This window comes from Microplitis mediator, chromosome 4 (genome assembly GCF_029852145.1).
Source record: "Microplitis mediator isolate UGA2020A chromosome 4, iyMicMedi2.1, whole genome shotgun sequence".
Classification (NCBI taxonomy): Eukaryota; Metazoa; Arthropoda; class Insecta; order Hymenoptera; family Braconidae; genus Microplitis; species Microplitis mediator.
The window spans coordinates 14,637,489-14,661,047 of NC_079972.1; the positions used below are offsets into that span (position 1 = coordinate 14,637,489).

The 23,559-nt window shown below is 31.2% G+C and overlaps 1 protein-coding gene across 6 annotated transcripts in view; it reads right to left on the reverse strand.

The window, feature by feature from the left end:
• LOC130666864 (uncharacterized) overlaps nucleotides 1-23,559 on the reverse strand; it is a 163,852-nt gene that overhangs the window by 31,634 nt on the left and 108,659 nt on the right. For 5 of the 6 annotated variants that reach the window (XM_057468182.1, XM_057468179.1, XM_057468180.1 and 2 more), the window contains 5 exons: nucleotides 21,310-21,404; nucleotides 20,545-20,669; nucleotides 10,725-10,893; nucleotides 10,202-10,356; nucleotides 4,344-4,448 (listed from right to left, as the gene is read on the reverse strand). In XM_057468182.1, coding sequence (XP_057324165.1) covers nucleotides 4,351-4,448; nucleotides 10,202-10,356; nucleotides 10,725-10,893; nucleotides 20,545-20,669; nucleotides 21,310-21,404 — 642 coding nt within the window. In that variant the 3' untranslated portion in view covers nucleotides 4,344-4,350. The remainder of the gene's footprint in view (nucleotides 1-4,343; nucleotides 4,449-10,201; nucleotides 10,357-10,724; nucleotides 10,894-20,544; nucleotides 20,670-21,309; nucleotides 21,405-23,559) is intronic. The other variant, XM_057468184.1, reaches the window with a different exon arrangement.

Sequence of the window (23,559 nt, forward strand, 5' to 3'; positions counted from 1 at the left end):
TAGAATAATACTGAAACCGCAGAAATTTCTATCAATGTTTATAGTAGAGCAGGCCCGTCCAAAGATTCAGTCGTATTGATAATTTTTCCATTTTCACATAATCCGATTAAATTTTTTCACTTTGGCAATAGCTAGTCACGAAACTATGCATATATATTACAAATATATGAATGGTTTAAATTTATTTCTTCATTGTCGCGTTAAAAATTTGTAGTTACATACATAGCAAGTAATATTTATTTTAACTTTTCCACTGGAAATAATACCGCGCGAAATAAAATGAATAAAAAGTAAACAAATAAACAAACATAAAAAAAAGAATCGAACGACTTTTATTATTTGTGGTTAGTGATCAATGCGATCGACGGTTTGGTTACGAAAACTACTACGTATTATTTTGTTTTGTGGTCTATTGAGAAAATGGATATCACGAAATAGATTGAAAAATAAAAATAATAATAGCGGTGATTTTATTGAATAATTTTTTTATTTATTTTTCAAAACAGTATTTATGGAATTTGATATTTTTATAACACGTTATTGACAACATACTTTATATAATAATATTTATATTCCAAACTGTTTCGATTTTACGTTAATATGAGAAATTTATTTTTTAGGATATGAATTAATTTCAAAATTTCCCACTGACTATTAAATACTCGAACGGAATTTTATAGTCAAATTTTTTTTCATTACGTTGCTCATATTTTGATCCTCACGATAAATAAAATTATTTAGATAAACAATGAAATTCTTGTTGAAATTTTTCGTTAAAAAATGACGAATTTAAAATATTTAGTCGATTTATTAAATTACTAAAACATTTTCAAAAAATAAAAGCTGGAATAATTTAATTGATCTGTCACGTCAGCAATCACTCATATTTACATATAAGTTTTTATTCATGTGATCGTAAATACTGTGCAATTAATATTTGTGTATGCATGGATAGGAGAGTGCGTGTACATATATGGGGATGAATGATATGGAAACGGCTGGAAAAACAATAATTTTAATCAATGCTCGGACGTTATTTAGCCACAATTGGGGCAGCTTGAATGATACCTATATGTGAATATTTGGAAACTATCCAAACGACGCAAAACGCGTGGATTAACAATTCTCGTTTACTCCACTGGCGCACTCGCCAACCACAGATTTACCTGTTTTCTTTTTTGTAAAACCTCTATTATATTATTATGTGTATCCAAAAATTATCACTGATATTACCGTCCATTGATTTATAATTTCATTTTGTAATCTTACTCATTGATAAATTTGAAAGCCCGGCAGCTGTAAATTTAACTGAGTACTTAAGAATATTTGCGAAGAAATTTAATTCAATTTTTTTCCGACGCTTTCACTCTCGAATTTCATTGCAAATTAAATTTTTTTACTGAAATTTTTCTTTTTGAACCCTAGTTTACGCGAAAATGATAAAATTTTTTTTTGACAGTGGGAATTTTTGGTTTTATTCAAATAAAAGTTGATTATTTTGAAATAATTATTCAATTTATCGAAATTTGTGGTTAAATAAAAATTATACTAATGTATAATAAATTTGAATTTAATAAAAAAAATTATCTGGATTATTTTCATAAATCCGACGACAAAATAATTTAAAAATAAACAGGGAATTTGAAATTGAATTTTAAATTTGATTTGATCTCGATTGAAGATAAAAAAAATGTCTATAGAAAATATGTAGTGTACCCTCAGGGAGATAAATTTTTTTTGATGTGCATAAAAGGATTTTCCAATTGAAATGAGATATTTTTTATCAGCATTAGTGAAATGAATGTAAAGTTATAAATTTAGAGTGAATTTAACGAATTAAATAAATCGAGTTTCCAAATAAACGAAGCGATGGTACAAATAAATATTATCGTTGATTAAAAATAAATACAAACAAAATTTAATTTAAAAAATTTAAATTATTTACATGTTCGGTTCGCTAAAATACATCAATGAATAAATATTGTAAACAGCGTTCACGAGTCGTCTGCGTAAATAACTAGTAGGAAATATATCATATTTGATTTTATCTACAAGTAAATTATCGTCCATTCAATTATTTTTTCGCTAATTGGATAGAGACTTTAATTTGCCGAACATAATTCAATTTTTTTTTTTCAACGAATTTCGATTTTTATTCGAATATTTGCTTGAAACTTTCAATCGAAACAATTTCATTGGTTATATAACTTCATATATATACATATATATCAATGTAATTATCCACGATTACTTTTTTTTGTATTCTCTCATTCTCGATTTTTTTTTTTCGTTTTTAATCCAAAAAAAAAGTAAATAAAGTAGGCAGCAAAAAAAAAATGTGGGCCGTATCTTGAATTTTATTGCGGCATAAAGTGCTTGCCTCGATCTATAGTACGCTTCAAGGTGAAATTGGCGGATAACTTATAGTTGAAAAGAAGGAGATAAGACGAAGAAAAATAAAATTACGAAGAAAGAAAGAGAGAGAGGGAGGGAGAGATTGAGGATGAAAAGTCTGTGTAGAAAAAATAAGTAAAAGTAGGTAAGTAACGGAGAAAAGAGTAAAGAGAAAATGGTCGGAAAAGCTCTAGCTAACAGCCTTGACTACTACTACAACTACTACGACAAGCTCGCTTGCAACGACGGCATTCCACTTGATTTCCCACGTCGTGAATCAGCCGTTGGAGGCTCGGATAATAGCCGGGAGTCACCTAGCACCAGCTGCATCACTACGTCGTGTGTTTTACGTTAAAAAAATCATTAAAAAATGAAAAGGAAAAAAAAAATTGAAAAGTAAAAGATCATTCATGTGTGAAGGATAGAGAGTAAAATCTTCGGCCGATTCAAACTCGTGCGATCTACGATTTATCACTGGATTTTCGGTTCGGAAAAATTTTTTCAAGTTACGCTTGAATAAATTTATTGATACTCGGTCGGATGGATTCTGCGTTTATAACATTACAAATCGGCTTTAAAAATATATATATAAATATACGTATTAGTAGATTAGAGTGTAAAATATTGGGGGATAAAAATTTGTAAATGTGTCAAGAGGTTTCGTGTATATAAATTGAGTGTTCAATGGAAATGGCACGTTCTGTACGTGCAATCCTGTTGATTTTCAGTATGAAAGATGACCGGGAAACCGGGAATGTCGAGAGACTCATACAGAGATCAGAGTGTGGGGACGAGCGTGTGAATGCCAGTGAGGGTGTGAGTGGAGCCACGACTAGACGCGGACGTTGTGATCTATGACGGTTGATAATGAAAGCTGCGCCAGTGGCAACGACGACGCTGCTCTCGCTGCCCTACTCTTGTCCAACTGCATCGTGGCTGACGAAATGATACAGCCAAACTACTGCTAACTGCTGCTGCTACTGCTGTACTACTCGTGTCCTTGTTGCTCGTGTAACATGCAAGCTATCGTTTCCGTAGTGATTGTTGTCATATGTTACATGCACATATATATATATATATAAAGTTACATGTACACGAGTAGTAACGGCAAAGTGGTAGGGTGTAACATGAAATTATCTTTGCAATGGAGATTCGAGAGACGGGATCTCGCTGATAAGCTTCCAACGATTGTCGTTCATTTTGTTGGATAGGCTGGCTTGTATTTTGTGTATGTACAGCTTGTCCGAAACGCTTGTCGGTTTAGATAGCACCTAGTTTTGTGGGTTGTGCTCATGTGGAAATTATGGGAGTACGCGAGCGGCTATTGGATCATCAGTAGAGAGACATATTTTTATATTTTTAACCGCTAATGTTTTTTTAACAAGGCTACAATTTTCCACGAGTAAATGCGGACAAACTCGGATTGTGATTAAGATAATTTTTTTAAATATTTAAAGCGGCAATAAAAAAATTGATGCGACAGTTCCAGAGTTAAAAGCTATTTGTGTATCATACTGATATTTTTATTTTTATTGAGCTCAAAAACTTCTGGCGGCTTTGCGTTAAGTAGGAAAAAAAGTTTGCGCTTAAGATTTTATAAGCCGATGAGTACTAAATGACGGATTTGAAAACTAATCGAAAAGTTAGATTAAAAAGAACATGAAATAAAGAAGTAATGTGGAAAAGTGTGCAAGTCTTTGACGCATTTAATGCTCAGTAATCGATGCCAACGATCTCGTTAGTGTAAAAGTTTTAATCTTGATTTAAAAAAAAAAAAAATCGATTATCACGACGTGATTATTATTTTTTTGGTCTTTTATATTAACGAGCCACGTAACGTTTTATGATCAATAAAAATTTTATGTGACTTTTAAGTTTATTGTAAAATTAAATTTCTGATTTTTAATTAAGAATTTTAAAAAATAAACCATTTAAAATTTTTTACTCACCTTAGTGTCATCTGAAGAATCCGGAGCTTATGGTCAAGTGAATTAGCCAAATATTGAGGACAGCTCGCGATACGCCGCTGCCGTGTACAGCAGCCGGAAGTTCACCTGAAACAATTTTAATAAATAATAGCTTTTATTTAATCCAAATTATCCAATCAACGTTCTATCATTTTCATTCTTCGATAACGCAGTGCCATAAAAATAATAGTGAAAATGACAGGAAATATAAAAAGGCAGAATTCCATCTGCGAATATCTCCCACATAAAAAGATAGTATCGGTGGATATTCTGAAGCCATACTTCGACGCCCGGTCAATTTGGTAAATTGTGCGCGACGAGAAAAACATCCGTTCAGATGGATACAATGCGAGAATATTCATTCGCTCTAGTGAAAAGTCTCATCTCATGCGACTTATTGTTCCATTCACTAGCATTGCCCATCAGACTCAATACTGCATATTTGATTCAACATCGCAGACATTCACGTGGAAAAGAGTTCAAATATATCATCAAATTTATCTCCATTTCCGTTTAAAAAAACACTCGATCAACAAACAATAACCACCTTCGTCACTTTCAATAACAATAAAAAAATATATATATATATATGTATGTATATTTGTATATAGACATGGCCTAAACAATCCAATTATTTTTGTTCCGATACCTTTTAAATGTAAAATACGTTATTCAAATATTTGCTGATAAAATTTCAGTACACACGTGTAATCCACAAAATTTGCGTATCACCGTTTTATATTTGCAGCAGAATTCAATTGAATACAACAAAAACAACAGTAAAATAAAAACAAAAATAAAAAAAACAAGTCTTCAGCAAATACTTTTATATTATAGTTTTATTGTTTCCAATATATATATAATGGAGAAAATTTAATATCAATGGCATACCGCGCAGAAAAATTTTCCCCGACAACGTATTCGATAGGAAGCCAAGAAAAGCAAGGCAAGTATAGCTTCGATGTTCCGTCGGTAAATGAAACATTCCACGGGCCTTTTAAAGCCGATGTAGTATGAGCCACGTGAGATCGACTGGAATTCGTCAATCTGCCAGGATAAATTCGCAGATCTCATTCCTCTCTTTTACGTTAACACCAAAAAATCTCTTGCTCTTCCAGATCGAGAAGTTATCCGATCCCGTTTCCTGAGTATCCAGACCGATATACTCCACACCATACACCAGCTAATACTCAGCTGCCGACGTATCTTATTTATTTTTTTATTTCTGATCTAGACATTCGTTCCACGTTCCCGTCAGCTCCACAGCACACGTTTTTTCGAGCGAGTTCCGACCCGGGCTCGCCTTTTAAAGCATTTTTCAATGAAATACCACCAGTAAGGTTTTACACTCAACCTTTTTATCCCGTGTCTACTCCATAAACCTCTACGCTGTACACTACTGTCCCAAGTTGTAGCCGTACGCCGCGAGTATATTTTCAGCGGTCTTTGACTGCCTATAAACTAACTAAGTATCAGATCTTGAGAGCAAAACGTGCTCAGTGGAAATTTCACAATCTTCACACTTCAACGGGTTGATTTATAGCGAGTGCACCAGCTAAATTACAACATGTTCATTTATCCACATCAACTTTTTTTGTGTACAGGGTTATGCTTATAAAAGGGGAAGCGGAAGTACAGCTAAATTGAGTACTCCTGCAGACGTTAAAACGTTAATTGCAAAAAAACATACAAAGATTGATGAAACCGGAAATAATAATTAATTAAATTTTTTTATTATACTGTAAAAAATTCGCGGATCAAATCCGGAGTGAATGCGGAGTGAATGAATTTTTAATTATTCACTCCCCTCGGAGTGAAATTCACTCCGCAGGGGAGTTTTCGCGGAGTAGATAATTTTTTATTAATTTAATCCCTCCGGAGTGAAATTCACTCCGGAGCGGAGTTTTGAAAATATTATTAATAAAATATAACTTCACATAATAAAATCGAAGTAAAAATTTGCGTATTACATTATTGATCAGCTGATATGCACACATACACACATACATATTTAGGCACACACACGCACGCACACATTTGTACACACGCACACATTTGCACACACGCACACAAACACCTGCACACACCCAAACACACACATATTGTTTAGCAGTTTCATATAAATTAATATAAATTTATTTAAGTATTAAAACTCCGGACCGGAGTGAATTGGGAGTGAAATAAAATCCACGTCACTCCGCAATCACTCCGCATGCGGAGCAATTTTTTTTAAAACTCCGGAACTCCGAGTGGCGGAGTGAATTCGGATTTTATTTCACTCCGAATTCACTCCGGATTTTTTACAGTGTATTGTAAGTGTATTAATTTTTTTTAGTATCTAGTTTTCGAATTCGTAACAAAGGCCGATGTGGTTTTATTTTATTCTGTATTATTCAGGTGATCTATCTGAAATGAAGTGTTCAAGATGACGCAGCCTTCGTCAGTTCTATCGACACATGTCACTCGAGTATAGTTTCGGTTTTTCTTGAAAGGAAAATAAAAAACACATGGAAATACAAGATATTTCAATAGAATAGTGTTCGTAAGATCGTATCGCGCTTTTTAAGCTTATATTTGTTCCGAATCTAATAAATAATCGTTATAACGGTTTAAAGTTCATTTATTATTTTGACATTTAGATTTTCCGCCCGAAAATCTCAGCGGTGTACGCGAAAAACGAATTGATTGATATGATCAGGATCTTAAAAAGGGGAAGAAAGATACCAAGCGCGGCGGAATGTTGTCGATATGATGAGAAATTACAAGCGAAATTTAAAAAGAAACATAAAATTATATGATACGAAAACTCGAAGAAAGCGTAAGCAGTTGATTTAAATTTGATTTTGTAGACTTGTTTTTTTGAAAAGACATTCAATTGGCAATAAACACAAACTAGGTTCTATAATAGAATTTTGAGGGGAAATGCGCTTCACTATTTTCCAAAGCAGTATGTCGATCAATGCATGGACCTTCCAACTCACATACCAGCTGGGATATTGGTCCATATAGATTTGGGCTTGCGGTGGTTGTTGGGTTACCTCACACGCTTGGGCAGACCACTTATCTACTTTACGATATTTCGTTTGGTCACAAAAATTTTTGTTCGGTCACTAGTCTGCCAAAAAGCTTTAAAGTAATTCGAGAATCGATAAACGATGCGCTCGTTGATAAACAATATCAGCAAAATGTAGATGACATAATTATTGTAAAGACCTAAAAGTTTTTTAAATCTCATTTTACTCCCCGGGTCGAAAAATTTGATCTGATTTTAGTCTAACTGGACTGTATTTGGACTACTTGGTCTGTTATTGAACTTCTATAAAAATTTTAATCTGTTTTTGATCTACCTGGACCGAAAAATTGTTTTTGATCTTTTACAAAAATTTTAAGCTGTTTTCAACCTGGTGTTTTAAAAAACAATTGCGGTACGGGCAGACCAAACTAGATTAATTCTTGAACTTTAAAAAATTTTAGCTCTGAAAATTTACAAGGACAAAACTAGATTAAATCATGGACTCATAAAATTTTCATTTATGGGCAATATTTATAAAAAAAAAAATTAAGTTACAGAATTGATTATATTTTGTTTACTATTTATTTAGTATCTTTTGTTTAAAAATGTCGGCATTTAATGAAAGTTTGACAGCTTAATTTTTAGTTGTCTTGACTGAATATTTATAGCATTGAATAAAAGTGATAAAATAACTCTTAAAATGTCAAGAAATTTTTCTTATTTACTGGATGAAATCGATAATATTTTGGCAATAGAAAACATCAAAATTCTTGTGCATTACGGAAGCGCATTAGCATGTTTCAAATATCAAGAAAATTAAAATAAATTAATAAATCTAGATTATTATTATTATTACTTATATTTATAAAAAGTTCTGTTTTTGTCCTTAAAAACAATTGAACACAGACCAATAATTATAATAAAAAGTCTGTTTTTAGTCTAAACCCGATTCAAAACCGACTTAATATCATACAAAAATAAGTCTGATACTGGTCTGAATAATGACTAGTACGGACAAAAACAGATTAAATTCCTATATAAAATAGATACGATTTATAAACTTGAATTAAAGAAAAAATATTTGAATTTATCATTTATTTTAAAACAGATCTAATTTTTTGACCCGGGTCATTACTCATCAATCAAAAAAATCTACAAGCATTCATTCAAATAAAAAACGATGGATATACTTTCGACAGATCAATTAAGTGCAGTAAACTGATAAAACATTTTAAAGCCACTTGTAATTCCAAGCTGTTCTTTGCCGTCATACTAAAGTGCTTTCTACCTCAGTTATAGCGAATAATAATTAACTCGGACACGAGTGTCGTGGTAGTCGTAGAAGTGGTAGTAGTTAGAAGCACGAGTACGTAAATGTACGTACAAGACGTGATCCCGTAATTTCTCATTCTAGATCCACCGGCGAGGATCCACCCTCGGCCAGGTACATCAGCAAAAGACCTAGAGACTCTGGTCTCTAGAACTGATAGGATGTTAGAGCAATTAGAATAGCATGTAGTTGTTCTGGCCCTCTATCCAGCATCAGTAGCTGTGGATGCTCCGGTGGCTATATAGCAACTCTTGTACTGAGTATTAGTAACTAGCTACTACTAAACTAATCGAGTCAAGTCACGCAAATGTTGAGACCAAACCGCCTGCCTCAAAATTCCCAATTACTTTGTTGTACCTTTCGCCCAATTAAGCGGACCTCGGAACAAGTGTTTTCTTGCGTGCCTTTTTTTCTATTAGACATTTCCAACCTTATCTTCTCCACCTAAATTTAACAAACATCATTCCACATATACCTTTATCTACATATATGTACAAATGTAGAAAGGGGAAGTCCTGTGACCTTGACAGGTCGGTTATAAAGCACAACCTCTCCGCTTCGCTTCCGAGGCGTGCAATAGAGCAGATCAAATTATAGATCCACTTCCAAGAAATGGATCGTGCAGATAACTTATGTAGATATGTCGTAAGAGATTGTTATGGATCTGTTTATCCATCTAAATTCAATCCTAATTGGATGAATCTTATCAGTTATCTTTATATATAAATTGCTTTGACACAAATCCTCTGCTTGGTATTTTACTTTACTTTTAACTATGAAACTCGGTACATCACTAGGTAGGGTAGGATCTACCAAGTGAAATCAATGGGATTCACTAGCGTTAAAGAGACTCGGTCTTTGATAAAAATCATGTAAGAAACCTGGCAAACGAGGAGAAAAAATTCAAAAGTAAGCAAAGTCCAGTTAACTGGTGGAAAAGATTTTCCTTTGAACGTCACTATGAGCATGTGGAAGTTTGTATTCATAGTCAGGATGACGAGGTGACGTGACCTGTTTGAGTTCAAAGGTTTCACTTGTCATCACCAACTAGTAAGACGACTTGTGTCAAGGGCAACTTGCACAGTCTTGATGCTTATGTTCTCGGCTGAACTGAACTGTATTGAGCTTCAGTCTGGTCTAGTCTAGTCTACTCGGTGTTCTGCTGGTGTGTATAGATACACTGTTCACTGGCTGAAACTGGCACCGATGACTGCTCCGTCGAGCAGTGATGGCACCGGAAGGGATTCCTGTCTACCCGACATGTCGAGGCTGCTAGTTTAGACATCCGCCTGAGCGAGATTCATGTCAACAAGCGCATCATGCTACACAACACATTTATCGGTAATTCGGTGGATGTTTGTTTGTACAAAGATATATACACATATATATGTATTTGTAGGGTGATGTAATGTGGGTAGTGGGATGTCTAACTGGTTAATCGGTAGAGTGGTTAATTGATAATTTAGTTGATTAGTTGTTGTTGTTGTTGTATCTTACCATTGAGAACGTGCACAGCTATGGTGGTCTTGGCTCGTTCTGGGACAATACAACTGTAATTTCCAGCGTGACGTGGACTCGCTTTCTCGATTGTAAGAGAACTTACGATCACTGAAATTTCCTTGTCATCCGCTATTTCAGTTGTTCTATTTTCACTGAAATCAATACAACGCGGCACAACGTTAACTTGATAATCTTAATATATTATCGGATTTATTAAGCTTTGGATTTACTTTTTTATGTGAATTTTAAAAATCGTAACATTTTCTTAATTAAAAATAAAACATAAAGATTTTAGTTTTAATTCTGACGTGATTTAATGGCATGAAATATCAAAGAAAGTACTGGTGACTTATTTAATGGGCTGGAGTACAGAAACCAGTAACTCGGTCGATGCTTTTTGTAGAGCGAATTTTTTTTTAATTATTTTTTTTTGCTTTTTGCGAAAAGCTATCGGATATAAAGCCAGTGGGTCATATAAGTATGAGGGAAAATGCATGAATGTACAAGCAAACGCACTAACCTGACATTGGATGTAAGAGTTTCGTCCCCTCTAGTCCACAGCAAGGATTCGTTGAGTCTTTCGAGGATATCGCGGCCCTCGCACCTCAACCTCAGAGCACTGCCGGCTTTCAGGTGTCTCTCGCCAGATATCGCTCGTCCTGAATCGTCGGTTATATTGAGGACTGGCGCTGCAACGGATTTAAATTTTTCCCTCAGAGATTTACAGACTCGACTTGAATAATAAATCAGAGGTTAATTTATTAAGTAAATGGCGGTGACAAATTGAACGAGTTTCGTAATAATTTAGAATTTAATAAGGATAAAAAAAATATGTTTAAAAAGTTCGTAATGTTCGTGGCAGTACGTAAAAGTTTGGGAAATCAGTGAATTTTAATTGTCACGATAATTTCTAGTGCGCGTGTTCAAATCTTAAATCCGCAGGATTTTTCAGTTCTTACTTAACTCTTTATCTTTTTATGTTTTTTTAAAGCTATATCACGATTCCTCTAACGTGGTACGGATGATTCTTCTCATCGGAAAGCCGCCATTAGGATGCAGCTCAACTTCCCAGAGCAGCTATTCTCGAGGCGGCCGGTATGCAAATTTCATGGTGGCTCATCCAATTCTTTTATTTTTCTTTCTTCAGCTCTCTCACGTACTATCAACCCTCAACCCTCTTTTCTCTATTCCTGTCTCTCTTTTTCCTCTCCATTTTCTCGAGTTCGTCTATCCATAACACAAAGACCAGAGAGACAATGTCGCAGTGTCTGGTGAACGACACAACGGCTGTTTTTACTTTACTGCCAGACTATTTTGCGTGTGTCATGACCAAGGAAAAAAAAAGCTTACAATTTTTTTTTTCATTCTCTTATTTTTCCTGTCACTACTTCCTGCTTCTTGTTAGTTGTCTATTTTCATCCTTATTTTTTTTGTTTATCATTTTTATTATTTTCTTTTTCTTCATCCAAGAAAAGGAAGTATATTCTGTATATTTATTTTATAAATTAAGTATTTACATAACATCTCTTGTTCCATTTTATGTAATCTTGTATGGTTATTTTTTTATTAAACTTTTTTTTTTATTTCCCACCTTAACTTATTTTCCGTTATTTTGAAAATTTTAAGTAACGGAGAGAAAATTATGGTAACCGTTCGTAGTACGTTTATGAAATATCAACCAGAAGGTTATGGTAATAATTACTTTGAATTATGGGACATACGCCCGTAATTTCTGGGAAAACTTTCCACAGCTATGAGAACAATTCCTATAATTATGGTAAAAGTTCCTATACAATATTGTAATTGCATTATGGTAATAGTTACCATAATAGTTTGGTAACGATTACTATGACAGTATGGTAATCATTACTATAGTATTATGGTAATGATTAGGGCCAGGATTTTTGTGTTAATTTAAAAATAATTAAATACTTAGTGGTGTGAAATTTTTTATATTACGGGGAAAATATTGGTCTTATTAAAAAATTTTTCAAACAAAAGTTGTAGGAAATTGAATTTTCTAAAAAAAATGTCTCTTGTAATTTTTTCTTAGGGCTAATAAGAAAGCCGTAATTTCAAAATCACGATTTTCATAATTAATCAAATTTTGAATCATTCATTATGAATCTTAATTTTTGAATTACGGTGAAAATATTGATCGTATAAGAAAATCATAAGAGACATTTTTTTAATAAAATTAAATTTTCTACAACTTTTGTACGAAAACTTTTTTAATAAGACCAATATTTTGGCCATAATATCAAAAATTTGAACTACTCGATTCAAAAATAAGCCAAAAATCTTGTCCCTAGTAATGATTCTCATAATATGAGAAATTTCTAAATTTTGTGGTAATCGTTACCGTACTGTCATGGTAATTTTTACCATAAATTATGAGAATAATTACCATATTGCATGGGAATGATTACCACAGTGACATAGGAATTATTACCATGATTTGTATGGATGCCATTTCTATAATCAATACTTCAAAAAAAACTTGTTACCATGCGATAAGGGAAACGTTCTCAGAATATATTGTAATTGTTACTGTAAATTTATCTCCGTGAAGATATTAAATATTATCGAGATAGTCGTAATGTGAATAGATGATGAAAATGCTTGGCAGAGTAATAGCTTGAGAGTTTACAACACTCAATAACGTTGTTCCATTTTCGTTTAGCTGTATCGACGACGAAACCCGTGGAGATGAATGGCCCCGAGCGGACTATTCTTGTCGATCTGTCATGCCTTGTAATTTTAAACGCATGTTCGATGCATCACACTTCTATCCGTTCCCTAGTCGATTGATCAAGAACTTTTTGGGGTATTCTAATCAACGAAAATCGTTATCCAACCGGGATAACGATAGAAAATAATTAAAACTTTGTAGATTAAAAATTTAAACATTCAGCCGTTAATCAAAAATTACTATTCATAAATTTTTTGTTTTTGATGCTGCCGTAATTTAGGGTAAATAATAAAGAATCGACAGATATCATCGATTGATTTATTTAGATTTTTCAGTTTGATTATCTTGGTGATAATAAATGACTGGTGGAAGTAGCAGTAAGTCGATACCCACACACACATTTTTGATATACTACGTAACAGATAGATAATTTTAAATTCATGAGATTATTAAAATCGATACTCTACAGATTTTGTGTCATATTATTACGAGGTAGTTATAATTAATGTTACATTATGATAAAAATTTATTAAACATTATTTTTGAAATAATATTTTAGTCATTGATTTATTTTGTAATTTATTTATCATTAATATTTCAATTGTAACCGGCATTAAAATTATTATTGCTTGGGGATAGCAATGATAATTATTGTGACAAAACAAATGGCTTCAATTCGCTCGGGTGCTAGATAATTATTATCATAAATAAAATTACTAAAAAAAAATTGACTCGGTAATTCCGACTCTTTGGAGAAGATCTGCTCGAGGATTTAAATTAATCGGTGATATTATTTTATATAAAAAAAAATATAAGATCCTCAATAATCAATTAAATCAATTTATAGATTCATTAGAATCGAGATAAAATACGACTCTAGATAATAAATCTGATTTATAGATAATTTAAAAATTGGTTTTAAATCAGAAATATTGGGCAGGCGAATATTATAAATTGAAAAAAATAAATTTATGCTATGAATAATTATTGTTCATATATTTGCACAAATCGCGGCTGACGCCCTACCGTGTCTCTGCTCAATTTCATTTCATTCCCTTTTTTTCTTCCAACCCTCACGCAACTCACAATTTAGATAAAAAAAATAACGAATTTAATTCTCACGAAATAAATTATTTTACTTATCCCGATAAATTACTCATTAAATTGCTAAAACCCACGAGCGGCCTAAAATATAGGGATTAATTTGTATCTCGCCCGAAAAAGGTCGGAAGTTCGAGCCTACGGTTCAGCAGCAATGATTAAGTCGATTTTTCACTTGATAATTTAATCTGATTCAAGTCTACCGCAATTAGGATAAGAATGGGCTCAATTATTTATTAATAAAAAATAATTGCGAAAATTGAATTTGGTAAATAACAGTATTGATAGGGGAGGGTGGGGCAGAGCGGCCCCCCTAAGCCAATTATTATTTTTTGTGGCTTTCAACCATAAGATCACTTTACTTTTGTCCTATTTCGAACAAATTTATGGACATTTTGCCAAAATTCTGAAAAAAACTTTTTTTTTTTTGTGGGGCAGAGCGGCCCCTCTTCAAAAAGTGATAAAAAAATTTTTTTTTTCGTTTTTTTTTTTTTTTAAATTGTTTTCATCATTAAGAATGTATTTCTTTCTTTTGACAACTATTTTTGGTTTTATATTATTCGAAAAAAATTTTTTAAAGCGTAAAAAATCGTTTACTCTCGATTACCTTAATTACTAATTGTTATTTAATAAAAAAAAAAAACAATTCTATAGTTTTACTTTATTTCAAAAATTTATCAACTAAAAAAAAAAATTTATTTTTATAAATTTTTAGTGACCAAATTTGCCTCTTACATAAAGAAACGGCCGAAAAACATGAAAAAAGAATTTTTTCGGGTGTTTCGGCTGGTCCATTTTGCCCCAGGTGTTATGCGTAGGGCTAGAAATGTGGAATTATACTAATTTTTTTTAAATTTGACGATAAAAATATGAAAAAATCACTTTTTCAAAATTTTGGGCTTGTCCATTTTGCCCCAAATGTCACGCGTAGGGGTAAAAATGCGCAAACATATCGGATTTATAGTAATTAGTCGAAAAAAAAAAAATTTTTTTTTTGGTCAAAATTTCAGGGGGGCCACTCTGCCCCACCCTCCCCTATTGATATTTGAAATTTTGATTAGTCTCAATTACACAAAAATAAAAATTAATATGTGATGGTATCAAAAATAAATATTATGAAGTAGGTCAAATATATCTGGAATTTTGTAACGATATTTATTTTTTATAAGAATAATAATGAATAAATAAAAAAAATATGTAGTAGAGATAAGATTTTTCCTGTTTTTTTTAACGATTTATGAAAATGTTTTTACTATCGGGAGTTTTTATGATTTTTTTTTCATGAGAGCAAATTCTGAGCCTTTTTGACAGATTCCAAGATGTCGAAGATTTAAAATTTCTTTGCTTAAAGCGAAAGCGAGATAAGAAATTTTTTATCATGAAATTGTACAGTACGGATGCACAATTTTATTGAATGTCGTTATTATTTTATTTTTACATTACTCGAGATGTACTGAATAATCCAAGTGCTTTTTTTTATTATTCCTGATTTGTAGCTAAAAAAAAAATATAAAATTCGTTTGTCAGGAAGACTGAATTTAATATTTATAACATTTGATTGTATTTATATATTTTTTATTGTAATATACAAATTGTAGGACAAAGTAGTGCGTCGATTCATCGGGAAAAGTTTTGCATCTAGCGAAGAGGAAAGAAGTCTCACAGGAGTTTCCTTCAAAGCTTCCTCACACAATTCTCTCTCTTTCTCTTTCCCCTCACTTCTGTGCTTTTGTGTTTAGTAATATATATATTTTCAACTCCCAGTGTTCCAGGTCTCAGCGTAGCTAACGTTGTTCAAACTTGATTTTCAAAACTTTTTATTCAAAGAAACGGTCCTCGTGGTACTGCAGATGATAATATTCTTTGATTACTCCCGTATTTCCCGGAGGCTCTCACTCCATTTTCCCTTTCTTTTATTTTCATTCTCATCTGGTTTCCTTTCCTTATTCTTTTTCTCACTCTCTTCTTCCTTAGATTCGCTTGCTGAATTTGCTTGCTGAATTTCCTCAAGCCACTCTCAGCTACAGACTTTCGTGATCTTCTTTTCTAGTTGAAATGCCGCCTTACTTTCAATCTTTTCCATTTCTATACTTCTTTATTTTTCTTACTTATTTTTAACAATGTGCCATCGAAACTCTCATCCGGAGTTTTAAAAATTCAAAAGTGGAATTAGATTGCGCGGGACTTGGAAATCAAACTTCGATTTAATATCAACTGGACATTTGTCTACTTCTTTATATTAAATATTTTCAATTACCATAAATTTATCACTACCTCACTGTTCTATTTCCTGAGAATAATTAATTAATTAATTAGTTAATTAATTAACTTCCATAAACATTCTGGATCCTTTTCAAAGGATCTCTCTGAACCTCATAAGCTTTAGAGTAAAAAAAAGTAAAAAAACTAAAAGAGCTGTTGCGAGTTTAACTCAAACTTCTCAGGCATTTCAACCCTTTTATTAACTGTCTGTGTTTATCCTAGATTTCTAATAAATTTTTCGTACATCCGGTCTGATAAACGGAATCACCGAGTGGTAAACTTAGCAAACAGACTTTCGATCAATGTTTAGATGGAAAAATATTTTTTTAAAACTAACACACTAAACTTTTATGATATTTTAGCTTTTAATTATTTTTCAGCTGACGATTTAACTAGAGCTCAAGTATTTGCACAAAGTTTTTAACGATTCAACGGATAAATTTTAGAAATTAAATTCTCTCGGATTTTCATCATAGTTTGTAAAACTAGAAAAAAGAAAAAAAATAGAAATGCAAATAAGAGTGAGTGACGTATAAATGAGAATTCAAATTTTTTGCTATTTTTTTTTATTTAATTGCCATTCTTACGAATTTTCCTTTACTTTTCAACGTTAATTTACGCGAGTTTTATTAATATACATGATAGCTTGTCGATATTCGACGTTACTGTAAATTATTCCGATCTCTGTTATTAACTTTTTGTTTACATTTCAATTTTCTATATTGATGTATACATATATATCTATATATATTAAACTTTGGCATTTTGCAACCTTTTTTTTTCAATCTCGATGTTCAAAATCAATTACTTTACACTAAAGAAAAAAAAATTCTCTGCGGTTCTAACCCTCGAGAAAATTATTTTTTTTTTTTGAACCGTTTCATTCAAATATGAATGGAGAATTTTCTATCAATGTAATACACTAAAATAATTATATTTTGTTTAACGTTCGGTGGCTGGAACTATAGAATTACTAATTACATTAATTAATCTGAATTTCACTTAAACAACCGAGATTTCCGTCATAATTTTGAGTATTATTACATTACACCAATTAATGAAAGGGTTGTGTAAATCGAGATTTCAATACGTTAATTATTTAATTATCCATTGTAACAGGCATTAAATTATTGCGTCATTACGTATCAGGAATTATTTATACTTTAATTAATATTTATATATGAAAATAATATTCATAAAATTATTGTATATTTAATCTTTTATAATAATTTATGTTAATTTATTTTTATCATATTTACTTTACACTATTATGTAAATAGTTTCTTATCTTGAATTAAAAAAAAAATATATATACATATATTTTTCCAGCAATTTTCCCTTATTTATTTTTAATATTAAAATAATGAAATTTATTATCTACTATCTGCCCTAAAATGGCGAAACCCTACACAGAAAAAAAAGAATTTCTTGACACAAAAAATTTTTACTCGTCCCAAGAAAATTTTTTCCCAGCCCAAGAAATTTTTTGCATTATGAATTGAAAACAGGAATTTTCTTACGGCGAGAATGAATTTTCTCAGAGCAAGAAAAAACTTTTTGAGTCAATAAATTTTTTTTCGTCCCAAGAAAATTTTGGTGTTCAATTTATAATACAAAAAAAATTCTTACGCCCAGAAATTATTTTTTTCTGTATATATATATATATATATAAGGGAGACTGGGGTAGAACGGTTCCTTCAAAAATTTTCCAAAAAGCTTTTTTTTGATAATCATCATATTTTTATATGTATAAGTATAAAATATTGACCAAATTTCAAAGCGATACGAGATATTCGGGGCACGACGTCCCCATAAAATTTAGAAAAAAATAATTTGTAATTTAGAGATCAAAATCCAGTATTTGAAGTAAAATGGAATTCTTCAAGTTTTAAAAATCAAATTTTTTACACTCAACACATCAACGTTACCTTAAAATTGATCCATCATTATAGACATATATAAGTACATATGTACAGATGAGAATGAATGTAATTTTTTTAATAAAAAAAAACTTACTATCAAGTAAAATAAATGATCTAAAATTTAAGTATATATATAACACTTATATAAAAGACTGTCTTGATTCAGCTTACAGTAATGTCGATTCGTGAACTCACGAATTTTCAATACTGGTAAGGAAAATTACCTCATATCTACCATGATGCACGAACAGCTTCTACTTCCTTCTCATCCTTATTCTCATCCCCTACATGATATTATATCAAATGCCAACCACTCTCTTCAGATCACGTACATGAATGGTTTATATTTCGATTCGTATACTACACTAATACAATTTAGTTTTGATATATGAGAAGTTTGCTTGTTGAACTTATAATGATCCAACTTTGTCAATTTTCAATACATCCTCATTTTTTAATCTTTTAAATTAATTCATAATCAATAACATTCGAATACGCCCGATAGTCATTTTGTTTCTCGTATTTTGATGACCATAAAATAATATAAGGATTCAAAAAATAGAAAATCGTGGAGGCTGTTGTTCAAAAGTGAATGTCGGATGAATGTTTAATTTGTTAATTTTATGAAAATAATCTAAGAAAATATTTTTCTAGGTCACCGAGAATTAAAACGATTCGGTAGAATTTTTGGACTTAATCGTGTGTGCGAACTACGCATGTACGCACAGACTAATGGACAATAAAAAAATAATAAATCTAAGGCGTGCAAAAAAATATTTGAAAGCCAGTAAAGAGCAAATAAGCGGTTAGCGTGTGTGCTGCGGTGTGCAATTGTATTTATTTAACTTATTGATTAAACTTTTCAGCTTTTTTTATTTTATCTTCTTTCAGGGTTTCTTTAAATCGATGGCTTTTGTTTTTTCGTTAAAGCTACTTTGATCCTTGGCTGGATTATCCAACTGAAAAATCGTGTGGTCAATACGGATTTTCAGTGCAACCCAATTGCCCAACTGAAGCCATTGAAAACGAACGTGAGAAGTAATACACACTTTTTATCTTTCTTTATTTTATTTAAACTTATTTTTATTTCATTTACTTTTTTTTCCGACTTGCTTTATTTTCTTTTAGTTTTATACTTTTTTTCATTAGTTTTTTTTTACAACAACGATACAAAAAATTACCTTTGATAAGAGGCTTTTTTTTCTTTTGCTATTTTATTTTCTGAAATATTATTATTTTACGATGGGATTTTCTCTCAAGTTTCCTTGTATTCTTTTCTACTAGATCGATCGAGGCTAATTTAATCACTTTGCGATACCTCTTACCACTTAATTCACTTTATCAGTGACCCGTAAGTTTAATGCGGACAAAAAAAAAAATCGTCAACAAAAAGGGAAAAATCGAGAAAATTATTAATTAATATTCGCGTTTCTGTAAAATCAAATGTGGTTTTATTGCGGATGACATACTAATTAACGTGTCGAATAAATTAAAAAATTAAAAAAATACATTAATTGTACCTTTGATCACAAATTAAATAAATAACTTATCAAATGTCAAACTGACAGATGTGACCTAAAAACTAATAATTTATAAAAATGTTCTCGATCTAAAATTTTTTTTTTTCGTTATAAGAATTATTGACTTATAACTATAATTTTTTAATAGCGTTAAGTATTTAAGGAAACGATCGAATTCTAAAGGTAAATGATCAGTAATAAGGACAATCTATTTAAGTTACAGAGACTGTTTAATATGAAAATTAAATTGTCTGGTTTGATTCATACATTGAAAAAAATTCGCGGAGTGAACGCGGAGTGGATGACTTTTTATTTATTTACTCCCCTTCAGAGTTAAATTTACTCCGAAGGGGAGTTTTGGAAAATATTAATTATAAAAAAAAATTACTAATGCATAGTGTTGGTGGTTGGTGTCACGACTAAATATTTGACCCTAAATATCTAACGTCAAAATATCTAAGAAATTAGATCTAATCCAAAAATATCTTGTACCATAATAGAATTAAAACCTGATCTAAAACCAAAAACGATGATCGTTGATTAAAATATTTTGTCATTAGATATTTTGTCGTCAGATATTTTGAATTAGTTATTTAGTCATGTAACCAGTGTGGTTAGGGCTTATAAAATTTGACCTTTTAATGATTTTAAATAAAGACCGCGTTCCTGCGAAATCACTCGGCTCAAAAAAAAAATTCTTATTCATTCTGTAGGCAGAGTAATTTTTTCCAAAATTCCGTAACTCCGAGCGACGGAGTGATTTCTCACAGTGCAGTGTGTGCTACTAATTGCTTAATTAAATTGGATATATTAATTATATATAGTAAATAAGGATAAACTTACCTGTGATGATAACGTTGTATCTTTTTACAAGTGAGTGTGCTGGATCGATTTCCACCTGGCACTTGTAGAGCCCATTATCCCGAAGTGTTGCATATGCAATCTGTAATCTCCAGTTGTCCGGATATCTGAAACCACACCGAAGGAGAGCAGTCTAGTATGATAGGGTATAATGTATACAACACATGTTATTGAAAGGTATTGAAGGGCTTTAGTTGTCTCAATACGATAGCTATGAGATCTCAACCTCTGACACATTTGTATCAACCTATCTGAGCATCAATTGAGTTGTTCTGACAACAAAATCCGGCTAGTTTACCCTCTTTTTACATATCTTCTATACTATTCCAAATATTAAATTCGATAAAATATTTTCTATACTACAAAAATATTTTATGGACCTATCACTTTTAAAGGGAATTCAAATTTATATATTTGTTTTTATGATATTACTTTTTTATCAAATTATTGTTTTCATATTTTTAATTTAACGCTAAAAGCAGATAAAGAAGGGGAGGAATTGCTATCATATATTCACAATAATATTAAGTATGCTGTCAAAAAAAATTTTGAATAAGTCGAGGGGGTTGTCATGATAAAAATTATCCCGGGTATTTTCATTATATGAACTCATAAATTTTTATTTAGATTGTAATAAATTAAAAAAAAATTGCATAAATGAAATTTATTGTTTTTGAATTTGATAAAATGTCATTATTATTTATTGTCTGCAGAAATAAAATTTAATACGAGGGTAAATACACTTACTGAAATTTTAAGCTGATCCTTTCATCTGCGCTGTACTGCACATTGCCTACGGTTAGAAGCCGAATTGAATCTTTATCATGTTGCAACCAGGTCACCTAGAACAGATTGTAGCAAAAAGTTGTAGAAAACATCTAAACAATACTAAAATTTTCTCTATCCAATCTTCATCTAAGCTCGTTACTTTTCAAATTTCCAATTTCAAGTTTATTGATATTTGTGCGTCTGAAAAGTTGCTTGCTACAATTCTTAATCACAAATAAATTCGCTCAATAAAAGAACGACTTACGGCATACCTAGTAATTTTCAAAAAAAAAATAGTGAATTCATCTTTTCCATGAATGAAAAAATTTTTGGACTTTATTTTTTCTTTTGCTAATTATTATGGAGCTTCCACAGTTAATGTAAAATATATGAAATAATGTAATTTATTTTCTCATGATTTATTTATTTGACTATAAACTCCACAGCCATAGCCAATTACAGGGTCATTTTTACATAAAAATATAAAAACAAAAAATATATTTGCGGGCAGAGGATGAGCCTCCGAATAAAACTAAACATTATTTTTAACGTTGCAATATTATATAGTAAAAAAATACTAACAAAATAAAAAAGATAATTTTTCCTTAAACATATACACACTGTAAAAAATTTTTTGGACCCGGTGTAGTGTAAATGTCTCGGTGTAAAAATTTTGGTGTGAAAATTACACGAAATTCGGTGTTAAATTTACACGGAAAGAAAATTATGGGAAGTTTTCCTATGCATTATGGGAATAGTTCCCATAATGTTATGGGAACCATCCCTATAATATCATAAAATTTTTTTTTTGCACAATAGTGTAGAAATTTCCCAAAATTTAAATTTTCTTGAATGTTTTGTGCGGACAAAAAATTCTTATTAAAAATTTTAATGTTTTTTTGCCAAATACGATTTTTTTTTTCAATGTTTGAATTTTTGTTTTTATGTTTAATAATATTTCTGTGTATTGTAGAAGTGATTACCACACTTCTTTAAATTAATTTTTTCATTATAATATGGGAACCATTCCCATAATATTATAGGAATGGTTCCTATAATAGTATGGGAACTATTCCCATAATATTATGGGAATGATTCCTATAATGGTATACGAACCATTCCAATTGCATTATGGGAATCATTCCCATAATATTATGGGAATAGTTCCCATACTATTATAGGAACCATTCCCATAATATTATGGGAATGGTTCCTATAATTTATGGGAATGGTTCCTATAAATTATAGGAACCATTCCAATAAATTATAGGAATGATTCCCATAATATTATAGAAAGTATTCCTATAAATTATAGGAACCATTCCTATAATTATAGGAACCATTCCTATAATTATAGGAACCATTCCTATAGTGTTATGGGTATCATTCCCATAATTATAGGAACTATTCCTATAATTATGGGAATCATTCCTATAATTGTAGGAACCGCTCCCATAATTTATGGTCGTAATTCCTATGATGCTATAGGAAAAAATTTCACAAAATTATGGGAACCGCTGCCATAATGTTCTTTCCGTGTAGGCGGTATGAATTTAAAATTTTTACACCGCCAAACGTGTAAATATATAATTCGTAATAATAATAATAATAGATAACTTTGCGTCAAGAAAATGAATCATAAAAATATTTAACTGTTCAAAATACTATTTAATATCTAAATAAAATTAATGTAATTATTAATTAAGTAGTTAAAAATATTCAATGATCGATTGTTGCTCATTAATCAAAATTACGAGTAACACGGAATGGTGTACAAAAAGTAGATTACACCTTGTTAAAATTACACGGATGGAAAATTTACACCGAGAGAATTTCATACCGTTATTTCACACTACACGGTCGTGTAAAGTTCACCGGGTTCATTTTTACACCGAAATTTTTTACAGTGCATAATAATAGATTTAGCGCAGTGAAGTTACTATTTTGCCAAGTGATGCATTTGATAAGCCCGTAGGACTGTCCATTATGTCAAGCAATCATAAGCAACTGTAAGTTTCCGATTTATTTAATTTTCCAAAAATTGTTTAGCGGGTTACGAAAATAAAAAAGTTTAAGCGAGTGATATTTGTCTGACATAAAACGATAAAAAAAATGAAGGAAAGTAAATATAAATAAGAAATCCGTAGGTTCATCCATTAAGTGTGGAAATCGTATAGCCGGTGATTCGCACGGTCGTTCGTCGAGCAATATTTATGGGGCGAGTACACG